The sequence below is a fragment of the Rhinolophus sinicus genome, chromosome 2 (assembly GCF_057876585.1).
Source record: "Rhinolophus sinicus isolate RSI-liver-muscle chromosome 2, RSI-T2T, whole genome shotgun sequence".
NCBI classification, from domain to species: domain Eukaryota; kingdom Metazoa; phylum Chordata; class Mammalia; order Chiroptera; family Rhinolophidae; genus Rhinolophus; species Rhinolophus sinicus.
The window spans coordinates 145,908,222-145,922,536 of record NC_142502.1 but is presented as its reverse complement, the minus strand read 5'-3'; the positions used below and the strand labels follow the sequence as shown (position 1 = coordinate 145,922,536).

The window sequence follows — 14,315 nt, the reverse complement described above, 5'->3', positions numbered from 1 at the left end:
TTAATTTTTTATTCGGGAATGTTGGGGAACAGTGTGTTTTTCTAGGACCCATCAGCTCCAAGTCAAGTCATTGTCCTTCAATCTAATTGTGGAGGGGGCAGCTCAGCTCCAAGTCAAGTCATTGTCCTTCAATCTAATTGTGGAGGGAGCAGCTCAGCTCCAAGTCCAGTTGCCGTTTTCAATCTTTAGTTGCAGGGGGCACAGCCCACTATCTCATGTGGGAATTGAACTGGCAACCTTGTTGTTGAGAGCTCGCGCTCTAACCGAGCCATCTGGCCGCCCTGTCTTTAATACATTTTGAGTTAATTTTTGTGAGTGGTGTAAGATAGGGGTCTAGTTTCATTCTTTTACATGTGTATATCTAATTTTCCCATCACCATGTAATGAAGAGACTATCCTCTCCCCATTGTGTGTTCTTGGCACCTTTGTCAAAGATTATTTGACCACATATGCATGGGTTTATTTCTGGGCTCTCCATTCTGTTCCACTGGTCTGGATGCCTGTTTTTAATGACAGTACAACTCATAAAGTGAATACAATGTAAACATTAAAGCAGTGGTATAGACCTATATTTTTTTGATATGGAAAACTGTCTGTCACATTGTTGAATAAAACAATCAAGTTACAAACGAAAAGTGTAGTGTATGTGTATATTCACATAGAGAGGCATTTTAAAGGATGTTCATTTCTGGACAAAAAGATTTCAAGTGATTTTTACTTTGTTCTTTATACTTTATGGTATTGTTTTCTTTTTATTATAGTACTATTTATTCTTATAATAAAAATATTTTATTTTCATCTAAGGGCTTGCTGAATCATTTTTATCTTGTTTATAAAATATCCTCTCCTTTACATTTGTATAATTCATGCCCTATTTCAGGTCTTTATTATTTCTGGCAATAGCCAAGTAATAACAACTGTTGCCCTGTCTTAATAGTAATAACACATAATATCTGTGTAGTACTCCCAGTTTAAAGTACTTTCAATACATTGTCTTCACTGAGACTCAAAATGAGTAGGTACTGTATTATCATTTACATAACAGAAAGAAAAAAAAAACTCTCTAAAGTTACTGAACTTGCAGGGAACTTCTAACCCAAATTCCATGTATTTCTCACTACATCTTGCTGGACCTAGGCTGATCTGGGTTAAGGATAAACTTAAACTCCTTAACATGATCTGGATATAATAAAGAGTACAGTGTATTTCCCAGAACTGAAAGAACGCTGAGGTAGCAGGAAAGCAGAGTTAAGACTGGGAGAGGCTTTAGATGCCACATTAAGGAGTTAGAATTTATCCCAAAGGCAATGGGAAGCTACTAAAGGGTTTTAAACATAAGAATGAAATCATAAATTATCATTGTTTTGACCTAAAGTCTGCAAAATTTCTCTATAACTAGCCAGATAGCAAATATTTTAGGATTTACTACTCAAGTCTGCCATTGTAGAGCAAAAGCAGTCATAGACAATCCATAAACATAAACAAATGAGGTTGGCTGTACGCCAATAAAACTTCATTTATGGACACTGAAATGTGAATTTGAATATCCTATATTTTTAAGTGTCATATAATACTGTTTGTTTTTTATTTCCTCCCCAATAATTTAAAACTGTAAAAAACCATTCTTGGATTGGATTTGGCTGGCGGGCCATAGTTTATTACACCTAGTTTTGGTGATCACTTAGGCTACAGTGAAAAAAGTAAACAAAGAGGTAGGTCATTTCAGACTCATTTCCTCAGGTCCAGCACCCACACATTGACTTTTTTATATTCAAGGCCTGTTGATGTCATGCTACATGACTTTTCTCTCTCTACCACTGATAGATGCTAATAAAAAGACTTATTTGCAGGTTAACTAATACACTTTTTGGTGATCCCTTTGTGTTCCATGAGATGTTAACTTTAGTCTGTTTGAACGAGATATCTTCCCTCACATATGAGCTAGAAAATCATTTATATGGAGGGATAATCCTGTTTATCTTATAAACTTTTAAATTCACAGAGGTGATATTTCTCAATATGTAGGCTAGACCTATAGACCTCTGGCTAGACGATAATTTAAATAGTAATAATTGATCTATTAGAAAACATGATAAATTCTTTTAGACAATTTCAACATGGAGCCTCAAATATATATTGTAGATTCATGAGCTTAAATGTAACTTGGAGGCCTTAAGGCTCTCTTAGGACTCTTGATGCTTCCTTAAGATATACCCTGGGGCTATAAATAAGCAAAGTCACATGTGAAGATTAAGATGAAGCTTTCTGAATAATGATTGTTCGCTTTTATAAATAAAAAGGAAAGTAAAACTATTTCTCTCCTCTTATTTTAGGTTCTTACCTTTTACACATAAAAATCATTCTGGGTTCGGGTTAGGGCTAGCCTATCAGCAGAAAGGCTATTTGGATTAAAGAGGCTTAAATTAACACGAAGATTTTCTTTATATTGTTACTGGCTAAACTGAGACTAAATGCTGAAACAGATATAATTTGAAGAAACAGTTTAGAAAATGGCCTTGATGATTATACATTAATTGATAAAGCAGTAGAAATTACAGAACAGTATAATAAATTGAGAAAGTTTGCCAGACACTATATATTTAAATATTACATCTCTTCAATTCTTATCTTGGCTAAAATAAGATTGGGATTACAGACATAAAAAAATAAAAACGTGAAGAAAATTTACCTCTACTGGGATGAGTAGCGGCAGAGGTGAGAAGGTGGAGGTAAAGAGGGAAAATCAATGGGGTCATAAAATCTAAAAATGGTTGTACTTAAACTTCTGAGATTGTGATGTTTTCATGCATGGACTTTGGTGAAAATAATAAAACCTTCCCTCAATATACTAATATGCTTGTTCAATTTGACATAAAATACAGATGACAAATAATTGAAGGTTCATATTTTTGCAATAATTAGAAAGATGTCTTTCATGATCAATGAAAGCATAACTGAATGATGCAGTTAGAATTTAAATAACAAACTTAGTCCAAAGACAAGTGACCTAATGTCATGAACCCATATTAAGATCCAAAGCATCACAGCTTAATTTAAACTACAAAATGTCTGTATTATGCAGAAGATTCAGGTAAAAGAGCCTTCCAGAAGTTTTTGTTGTTTTCAAGGCGTGTTTCTTGTTTCTTTGACAACAATGAAATCTCTGTGGAGCAGAATACACTGGGAAACCAGGAAATGAACCTCACCTTTGTTCTTTTCATCTCACTGTGACATTGTGGTGAAAGATCTTATAAAATAAGAACCTGATACAGAGCACAAAGATCTGTAAGAAACTGGTCGATTTTACTGTTCATAGCTAATAAATGGGAGGACTAAAGTATATGTGAATTTATAACCTCTTGGGTCCACTTTACACTGTGGTTACTTTAAAAATACAAGTGAGGACATTCATAATTTGTTACTTTGCACTAAAATCTAAGGGACAAACTGAGCACATTCAAGATGTATGGGACATGTTTTGCCCTATGTCCTGGCTTCTGTAGCTGTACTTCTTCGGAGAGCGGATTAGAAAGACATTTAAGCTTATGAGGTAGAAAGATGTCATTCCCTCACATCAAGCTATATGAGGAGAAAAGTTCAAGAATTATAAATTCTTAGAAAACATAAAAAATCCTTTGCGCCCTGGGAAAGGAAATGTCAAGAAGTCAAAAGAGACTAGATGGCTATTGACCAGTTTTGTGAAGGCAAAGCTGCAAGCCAAGACGGAATAATGCTTTCCTACCACGTGTCTAAGGCACAAATGACACTAATCCTTTTTAATGGTCACAAAAGCTGACAACTTACTCATCCTTAGAACTGAAGGCACAAAATCATCTCTGGGAATGACTCACCATAAATAGGTCACGAGCACCGATGTCAACAGCTAACAGAAATGCCTTTTCAAATCTCTGGTACCTAAGGGAGAAAAGAAATGTTATGTTAGTTGTGAACAAAACTAAAAGGAGCTGTTTATTTAATGCATTTATGTGTTAATTGTTTTTGTTTTTCTGATGGGAAAAAGATTTTCAAACACTAGAGCCTTTATCTATTGGGATCTTCTGTATAGAAACGTTATTGCACTTAGCAGGAGCTGAGGGACCCAGCTAGTGGAGGCTTTCAGTGCAGCTTTCAAGGATAAACATAACCCAGCGTAGGGGCTGCTGAATGGTGGGAAATGATAGCTGAGGAAATATGTTTCATATGTTTTTACTTATTGTGCTTTGTAAGAGAAAAGTATGGGGATATGGAAAATATAGCAGGATAAGAGTAATGAACAAATCATATAATTATACTGCTGTGTTGCTTAGTTAAAGGTTGAGAAGTCAAATGCTGCATTCTTACAAAGGTCTCATGTTTATAAATTTTGGAAAAAAATACATTCTAGGCTGTTGTGAAATGACATCATAAGTGGTTTCTAAATATGATTTTTAAAATGTTACTTTTCTTCTCTTTACCTGAAGTATAATTTTGAGAATTTTCTTTGTGAAAGGTAAGGTAAATGAGAACAAACTATTGTTTGAATTAATTACCTTTATAGAAAGTTTAGGATCTTGAGAGAAAATGGTATCATGAACATGTACAGTTGACCCTTGAACAACATGGGGGTTACGGGCACCAACCCCCTACAGCTGAAAATCTGTGTATAACTTTTGACTCCCTAAAAACTTAATTACAGTTGGCCATTGGTATCCATGGGGGGTTTGGTTCCAGGGCCCCTTGCAGATACCAAAACCCACAGATGCTCATGTCCCTTATATAAGATGGTGTGGAACAATGCATACAATCAGCCCTCTGCACCTGAATGTTCCCACCAGGATCAAAAATATTGTTTTCAATCAGCAATTGGTGAAATCAGAGGATGCAAAACCTGTGGATATGAAGGACTGACTGTATTTACTGGAAAAAAATGCATGAAAGTGGACCCCCGTGGCTCAAATCCAAGTTATTCAAGGGTCAACTGTACTTTGCACAGTTTTGGAAAGAAAGGTCATTTTTATTTTGTTTGAATGCTAAGATTTACATAGGAATAACCGTGAGTTTTTCTGACTCTAGAAACAAGCAGGTAAATTAACAAGTTGTTCTCTGTTCTCTATTTTATATTGTGAAACATGGCGGTACAAAATATAATGAGATTTCAACTAAAACATCAGAATTATAGAATATTGATTATTAACCGATTATAAAAATTTTATTAGTGAAATACCTAAAATAATTAAATTCTAACAGAAAAGGCTTATTATTATAACATATGAGCTAGTAGGTCCAGAACCTGAAATACTCCATAGTTTCCATGTTATGTTTAATGACTACTATCTCCTCCTTGGCCCTTCTTACTGGCCTCTTCAGAAATTTACCTGAATCCCTTTCACCTATGGAAAATCAGAAGGCCATTGTGTTTATTCTTGTTTCAGGAAGACTTCTGGTTCATTGTACATTCAGTGGAGGAGGGACGTAAGTGGAGGAAGAGGATAGAGGATCAGAAAGTTATACTACTTTTGCATACAATCACTGCCATTTTGCATATTTCCCTTCCAGTAAAACTTTTCTGGCAATATTAATCATTCATCTTCTTGTAATGATCAAACTTAAAGGTAAGGTCTCATCTTGTGTGCCCTTTTGGCCACATTTGACCTTATAAACTTCCCTCCTGGAAACCCTCTCTTTCCGGCATTTGGAGATGCCATTCTTTGTTTTCCCATTTCTTAGATTTCATCTTCTTAAGTTACCTTAGTTCATTTTTCTTTGCCTACTCCATGCAGTTGGCGTACTATGGTCCTCTTTCATTTATATCCATTCACTCTCGTTTCCCCCAATAACCTTACCCACTCTCATTATATCAATGACTCACAAATATCTAGGATCCACCTTTTGCCTGAGCTCAAAACTCCTGTTTCCAAGTACCTCAAATCTAACATGTCTAACACGTCCACTGATATTATTGTCCATATCCTTACCTTTGCTTTTGTTTTAGATGCCCAACTGAATATGCTCAATTAATACGAGGCTGTTGCCAAAGTTTCCCGTCATTTCAGTTTGATGAAGCTTGTCCTATAATAGTTATCACTTATTAAGTATTAATACACGCTAGTCGAATCCTTAGAAGGGTTCAATCTTCCCAGCACTTTTTTTTTTTTTACCTGATTTGACAGCATATAGCTTAAGAAGATATAAAATCCTTGGTTCATACCTTATTTCCTTGAATATTTTTTAGCTATCACACCACTGTTGTCTTGTTGGCAGGAAATCTAATGTTAGACTGATTATTTTTTCCCTTTTAAAATGGTTTAATGTTTTTGCCTAGAAATTCAGATGATACTTTATCTTTAAAACTATATTAGTTTCACTGGGACATTTCTTGGAATTGACTATGTGGGTTAATTTTCCAGGTACAGTTTGAGCTCTTTCAACATATAGACACAAGTCATTTATTTAAGGAAAGATATCTTGAATATTTTCAACATTTTTATTGAGGTATAATTTAAATAAATTCATCCATCTTAAATAAATAATCCTTGGTGTTTAAACATATGTATACAATCACATAACCACAGCTACAATCAAAATATATAACTTTTTCATCATCTCAAAAAATTTCCATGTGCTCCTTTGCCATCAAGCCCTTCTCCCACTTCCAGGCTCTGACAAACACTGATCTATCTGGTCTCTATCTGGTTATTATAGCTTTGCTTTCTTCTAGAATGTCATATGTGTGGAATTAAATAGGATAAATTTTGTTCTGCTTTTCCAAGAATAGAATATAAATGGAATCATTCAGTATATAGTCATTTGGACTGGTTTTTCCTATTTCTGTAAAAAAAAAAAAAAAGCGCCATTGGATTTTGGTAGGGGTTGCACTGAATCAGTTGACTTCTTTGGGTAGTACTGCCATCTTAATAGTAAGTCTTCCAATCTGTGAACATGGATGTCTTTATATTATTTAACTCTTCTTTATTTTTTCAGCAGTATTTTTTAGCTTTCAGTGTACAAGTTTCTCATTATCTTGGTTAAATTTATTAGTAGGTATTTTATTCTTTGGGTTGCTACTATAAATAGTTTTCTTAATTTCTTTTTGGATTGTTAACTGCTGGAGTATAGATAGATACACAACTCTTTTTCTATATGTTGATCTTGTATACTGCAACCTTGAATTATTTTATTAGTTAAGTAATTTTCATGTGGATTCTCTCAGATTTTTAAAATATAGAACCATTTGCAAATAGAGATAATTTACTTGTTTTCCAATTTGTATACCTTTTATTTCTTCTTCTGGCTTAAATGCTCTGGCTAGGACTTCTAGTACAATATTGAATAGCAGTGGTGAAGGTGGGCATCCTTCTCTTGTTCTTGATCATAGGGAGAAAGCTTTCAGTCTTTAATCACTAATTATGATGTTAGTTGTGGGATTTTCATAAATGGCTTTATTACGTTGAAGAAGTTTCCTTCCATTCCTAGTTGGCGGAGTGTATTGAAAATGAAGGGGTGTTCAATTTGTTCAAATACCTTTTCTGCATCAATTCAGATGATCATGTATTTTTCTTTTTACCTTTCTTCTATTAATGTGATATATTACATGAATAGATTTTTTTATGTTGAACCATGCTTGCATTCCTGGGATACATGCCATTTGGTCACGGTATATAATCCTCGTACCACGTGATTGGATTTAGTTTGTTAGCATTTGGTTGTTGAGGATTTTTACATCTACGAGGTGCGATTAAAAAAAATATGGTGAATGTTTACATTAAAAAAATTCATTACAGTAAAAGACACGTTGCCATTAATACCCCTCAAAATATTCTCCCTCACTTCAAATATACTTCATTGTTCTTGCTACTTTCTGAAGCAGTTCTGGAAGTCCTCTTTCGTGAATGTCTTTTGTTGTGTTGTTGTGCCTGATTTGATGTCCTGAATCATTTTGACTTTGGGGAAGAGTCAGAAGTTGCAAGGTGCCAGATCTGGTGAATAAGGTAGATGAGGACACACCGTAATGTTTTTGACAGAAATTGCCGTATACCAGAAGCAATGTGTGACATGGAGCGTTGTCATCACAGAGGATGAAGTAAAGACACTTATAAAAGAGGACTTCCATAATTGTTTCAGTAACTGGAAAGAATGATGTGATAAATGCGTTCAAAGCAAGGGGGAGTGTTTTGAGGGAGATTAATGGCAATGTGTCTTTTACTGTAAGAATTTTGTTTTAATTTAAACATTCTCCATATCTTTTGATCACACTTTATATATTCATTAGGGATATTGGTTTGCAGTTTTTTCTTGTGGTGTCTTTGGCTTCATAGAATGATTTAGGAAGTCCTCCCTCCTTTCCTAAATTTTGGTAGAGTTTGAGAAAGATTGTGATGCTAATCTTTGTTTATATGTTTTATATAATTCATCAGTGAAGCCATCTGATCTTGAATATTTCTTTGTTTGGAGATTTTTGAATACCCACTCAATCTCTTTACTTGTTATAGATCTGTTCACATGATTTATTTCTTATTGAGTTTGTATTGGTACTTTGCATCTTGGAAGGAATTTACCCATTCTGTCTATGTTATCTAATTTGCTGGCAAGACTACTGTTTCTAGTCTTGTGTTATAATCTTTTTTATTTCTGTAAGGTTGGTGTAATGTGCCAACTCTCACTTTTTATTTTAGTTGTGTCTTCCCTCATTTTTTAGATTATCTGAAGGTTTATCAATTTTGGTGATTTTTTTCCTAAAGAATCTACTTTTGGTTTCATTGCCTCTGTTTTTCTATTCTCTGTTGTGTTTATCTCTGTTTTAATTTTTATTTCTTTCCTTCTGATACTTTTGGGTTTAGTTTTCCTTTTTTTCTAGTTCCTTAAATTGTAAAGTTATGTTACTGATTTAATTATTTTCTTTTTAATATAAATATTTACAGGTATAAGTTTATCTCCAATCTCTACTTTTGTTGCATCTTGTAAGTTTTGGTATGTTGTATTTTTCCTGTCATCTGTCTCAAACATGACAGTGTGATTTCTTCTTTGACCCACGATTGTTTAGGATCTTGTTGCTTAATTTTCACATAATTGTGAATTTTCCAGTTTTCCTTCCATTATTGATTTCTAGCTTTATTTTATTGTGGTAGGAGAATATATTTTGCATATAATCTATCTTTTACAAATTTTTTTTTTAAGCAGATTTCTCTACTGCAGGACTTCTCAGAACCTTTTTTTTTTCTTTTAAGATTTTATTGGGGAAGGGGAACAGGACTTTATTGGGGAACAGTGTACTTCCAGGACTTTATTCCAAGTCAAGTTGTTGTCCTTTCAATCTTAGTTGTGGAGGGTACCGTTCAGCTTCAAGTTGTTGTCCTTTCAGTCTTAGTTGTGGAGGGCGCAGCTCAGCTCCAGGTCCAGTTGCCATTGCTAGTTGCAGGGGGGCGCAGCCCACCATCCCTTACAGAAGTCGAACCGGCAACCTTGTGGTTGAGAGGACACGCTCCAACCAACTGAGTCATCTGGGAGCTCAGCGGCAGCTCAGCTCAAGGTGCCATGTTCAATTTTAGTTGCAGGGGGCGCTGCCCACCATCCCTTGCAGGAGTCGAGGAATTGAACCGGCAACCTTGTGGTTGAGAGCTCATGTGGGAATCGAACTGGCAGCCTTCGGAGTTAGGACCATGGGGCTCTAACTGCCTGAGCCACAGGGCTGGCCTATCTTTTTAAATTTATTAAGACTTGTTGTATGTCCTGTCAGTGATCTATGCTAATGAATCTTCCATGTTCACTTTAGAAGAATGTATATTCTACTGTTGTGGCAGTGTTCTATATATGTCTGGTAAGACCTAATTTGTTGTTCAAGCCCTCTTTCCCTATTGATCTGCTGCGTGGATGTGCCATAGAATATTCAAAGTGGGGTACTGAAATCTCCAACTATTATTATACAACTTTCTATTCCCTTCCTTTCCATCATTTTTTGCTTCATATGTTTTGGAGCTCTGTGGTTTGGTGCACATCCATTTAAATTTGTTATATCTTCTTGATGCACTGTCCCTTTTAGCAATATTGTTCTTCTTTACCTCTTGTAACAATTTTTTACTTAATGTCTATTTTGTCTGATATTAGTATAGCCACACCATCTCTTATGCTTATTATTTGCATAGATTATATTTTTCTATCCTTCCATTTTTTTTTTTAATTTTATTTATTTATTTATTTTTTTAATTAGTTTCAGGTGCACAAGACAAAGCAAAACTTAGACGTTTATCATTTATATCCCTCACACTGTGTGAACCCCCCTCCCCCCATATCCTTCCATTTTTTAACCTGTGTCTTTGAATCTAAAGTAAGCTTATTTTACACAGCATACAGTTGGATCATATTTTTTCCATTGTTTCAATTTCTGTCTTTTAATTATTGGTTTTAATCCATTTTTATTTAAAGTGATTACTGATAAGGAAGCATGTCTGTCCTTTTGCTATTTATTTTCTATAACTCTTATATCTTTTTTGTTCCACAATTTCTGCAATACTGCCTTCTTTTCTGTATGATTGATTTTTTCCTAGTGTAACATTTTGAGCCTCCTCTTTTCTTCTTCTGTATGTTTTAGTTACTTCCTTAGTGATTACCTTAAGGATTACAATATCTTAAGTTTGTAACAATTTGGTTTGAATTATATCAAATTAGTTTAATTAGGATACAAAAACTTTGCTTCCATACAGTTCCAACCCCTTCTTTATGTTATGATTGTCACAAAGGATATCTTTATATATTATGTGCCCATTAACAGAGTTTCGTAATTATTGTTTTATGCATTTGTTTTTCTAAATCATATGGGGGAAAAAGAGTTACAAACCCAAAATACAACAATACTGGCTTTTACATTTACCTATGTAATTATCTTTCCGGTGTTATTTCTTTGTATGGCTTTGAGTTACTGTCTAGTGTCCTTTGATTTCAGCCTTAAGGACTCCCTTCAGCATTTCTTACAAGGCAAGTAGACTAGCAGTAAACTTTCTCAGCTTTTATCTGGGAATATCTTAATTCTCCCTCATTTTTAACAGATAGTTTTGGAGGTGTAGAATTCTTGGTTCATGTTTTTTCTTTCTACACTTTAAATGTCATCCCAACACCTTTTGATCTCCATGGTTTCTAATGAGAAATCAGCTGTTAATCTTATTAAGGCTCCTTCTATAAGACAAGTTGCCTTTTGCTTGGTAGTTTCAAGATTCTCTTTCTTTAGTTTTAGACATTTTGTTTGTACTGTGTTTTGATGTGGATCTCTTTGAATTCATTCTAATTGAATTTCATTGTGTTTCTTGGAGGTTACAGGATTCATGCCTTTAGTCAGCATTTTCTTCCCCTTCTAAGACTCATATAATACATATGGCATCCCACAGGTATTGTTTTTTTTTTTTTTTTTTTTTATTCTTTGTTCTTTCTGCTCCTCCAACTTGATAATTTAAATTGCCCTACTTTGACATTCACTGATTCTTTCTTGTCTGTTCAAATCTGCTGTTGAGCCCCATCTAGTGAATTTTTCATTTCAGCTATTATACTTTCCAGCTCTAAATTTTCTATTTGGCTCCTTTTTGTAAATTCTCTTTATTGATATTCTCTATTTAATAAGACATAATTCTTCTGGTTTCCTTTAATTCGTTGTCTATGGTTCTGTTAGCTCTTTGAGCTTATTTATGCCAATTGATTTAAAATCTTTGTTCAGTAAGCCCAATATTTCCATATCCCCAGGGATGTTGTCAGTTTATTTTTTTAACCCTTAAATGGGCCATACTTTCTTCATACTTTATATGCCTTTCAGATTTTTGCTGGAAACTAGATGTTTTGACTATCATAATGTGACAACTCTATAAATCACATTCCCCCCATCACACACACACCCTGTGAGGTTTTGCTGTTAAGGGCAGTCATCAACTTGTTTAGTCCCATTCCCTGTATTCCCTGTCATGTACAATCACTGATGTCTCTGTTTCAGAATCACAGCCATCAACCAGATACATATTTTTTTAAAATCCTGAAGCAACAAACAAACAATTCTCCCAGTCCCTGTAGACTGGCTCAGAACTAGGTAACGCCTACATTCCTTAGCCAGGCTACCCATGTAAGAGTCTGTCTTAAGCTTCCCTTCTTACTTTGGTCCTCTAGAGGTTCTTTCATGTGTTTTCTGAGCACACGTCCAACTCTAGTTCTTTCATGTGTTGCATCCGATTCTCTAGTATGTGAGGTAGGCTTTCAAAAACCTTATTTCCCCAAAAACCTTCTCCTCCACCTTCTCTTTACCAGGTCTTTTGGTCTGTCGGCTGCTTCCCCCATTCTGCATCCCTTGCCTGAGACAGGTATGCATATTATGTCTTCAAATGCTTTTGACATATACAAATGCTTTTGTCAGAGATGCTGTTCCAGTCTAAGGGAGGCAAAACAAAGCCAAGGCTCTGCACTAGTTCCTGTGGAAACCCCAAGATTGGTCAAAATGCAAAACCATAGTTTTGAGAACAAGGTCTGTTACAGCTATCTGGCACTGGTTAGCTAACAGCAGGAATGCTGAGCACTGTCCCCATGGACACTGTCACCCTGGGGGATGGTAGACAGGTAAACAAAAATGCAATAATGCTTTCTTACCAAAATTTAGCAGCCCCTGTCTTTGTTAATCACTCCCCTGATTGTTGTAAGTTTTAAAAATTATATTCTGAGGTTAAAAAAAAAGTTAATCCTGTCAGTTTTATTTGCTTAATGATTGCTTCGGTGGAGGTACTGATTCTTGGAGCTCCCTACTCTGCTGTTTTCGTGACGTCTCTCCCACTTCTATTTATATACCCCAATGTGGCATTCATGAGAATATCTCTCCCAGATCTCCTACTGCAGGGAGTATAACTGACTGATAGCCCCAGATGCTGCACTTTGAAATGTATCATTGTGTTTTCATGTTCAAGCTACATTTCCACAAGCTGCTCCTAGAGAAATGACTGAGGGCAGTAGGGATACGAACGCATTCTTGTTCCTGAGTGACATGGGATTCTTCAGATGGGCAACACTGGTATGGAGACTCCTGATACCTTACCAGACTCTCTTGGAACTGCTTTGGGGTGTGCTGGCAGTTGGGAGACAGGTGGCTGTGGATGGGCAATGCTTCTAAGTAGGCAGTGGAATAGGCTGATTACTGCTAAGTTGTATTTATGTCCTGAAAAAGCATAATGAGAGACTGAGTGCTCTTTACAAACAGTTAATGGCTAAGTGTGACAGCCAGAGAGCCACTCTGGTAGCTTACAGAGGTCCTTATCCTCTGCATTTGAAGGGCAGACACAGTTGACAGGTGGGAGATGTAACTGTTCTAGTCACAGAGCTCTAGAGATGTGTGGATGCACCACCAGGGCAGGTCTGCTCTGCTAAAGCCAAGACCCTGCTTAGGAACACCTCGGAGGCTGATGTCTAGGATGCTGCATCTGGATGGATGTCCTTGAAGATGCCGACAGTGCAGACCCCCTGAATCTGAGCTAGACACTGTGCTAAACCTAATCCATTGTACTAGAGGATTCTGTAGAGACCTCTCCCCACAATGCAATAGATACTCCCTCCCCTCAGGAAATGCCCCTACTCCTTTCAACTAAGGTTGAATCTCAGCACAACCCAGCTAGAAACATGCTGGACCTGATAAGCTAGGAGACCACACACTAAAAGAGTAGCAAGAATGAGCTAACATGTGAAGCAAGAATTGGGGACCTGGAATATAAGACAGGATAAAAAAGAATTCATTAATGTGTGGGGGGGGCACCTTTTCAGAACACAGAATTTAACAACCTATCAAGGATCCCAAGGGATGGGGTAAATTGCTGCTGGAATGGCTCTAAGAAGCCTGGAAAAAACAATGGCCAATATTTAATGAAGTGGAAATGCCTGAGTGCCATCACAAACAGTGCAGGAAGAAATAAAGTGGATAGTGAATGAGGAAGACGATGAGTTCTGCAGTGACAGTGGATGCAGTTTATCTCACTAACCTCCCTTTTGCCTCTAATCAGTTTCAATGGAGTAGCTGCTCTCTCAGCCTATGTGGAAAAATAGATCTATACAGCAAAAGGGGTGAATGGTTATAAGCACAAGCATGCACATCTCAGATCTCTGACTTCAGGGAACAAAACAGACCAACAGCCCTAGCTGCTCTGATATGAAATTCATCAGTGCAGCTATACTGAGGCTACATTCCCCACAGGCTGTTCTCAGCCAATGAATGCTGCAGCAGGGATTCTCAGGCTGGGAGACATGGACCTGTTCTGTTATTGTTCTTTGCCTAGTCTGTGGAGTCTCACACTATGCATGCATAGCTTAGCATTCAGCCAAAGACCCATGGT

At 36.2% G+C, this 14,315-nt stretch overlaps 1 protein-coding gene across 10 annotated transcripts in view; it reads right to left on the bottom strand.

Annotated features, from left to right (window-relative positions):
* Positions 1 to 14,315, bottom strand: part of WDPCP (WD repeat containing planar cell polarity effector) — a 307,863-nt gene that overhangs the window by 109,171 nt on the left and 184,377 nt on the right. For all 10 annotated transcript variants that reach the window (XR_016020448.1, XM_088796122.1, XM_019717842.3 and 7 more), the window contains one exon: positions 3,852 to 3,915. Coding sequence is in view for 9 of the 10 variants with exons in the window: in XM_088796122.1 (XP_088652248.1) it covers positions 3,852 to 3,915 (64 nt within the window). In the remaining variant the exon portion in view is untranslated. The remainder of the gene's footprint in view (positions 1 to 3,851; positions 3,916 to 14,315) is intronic.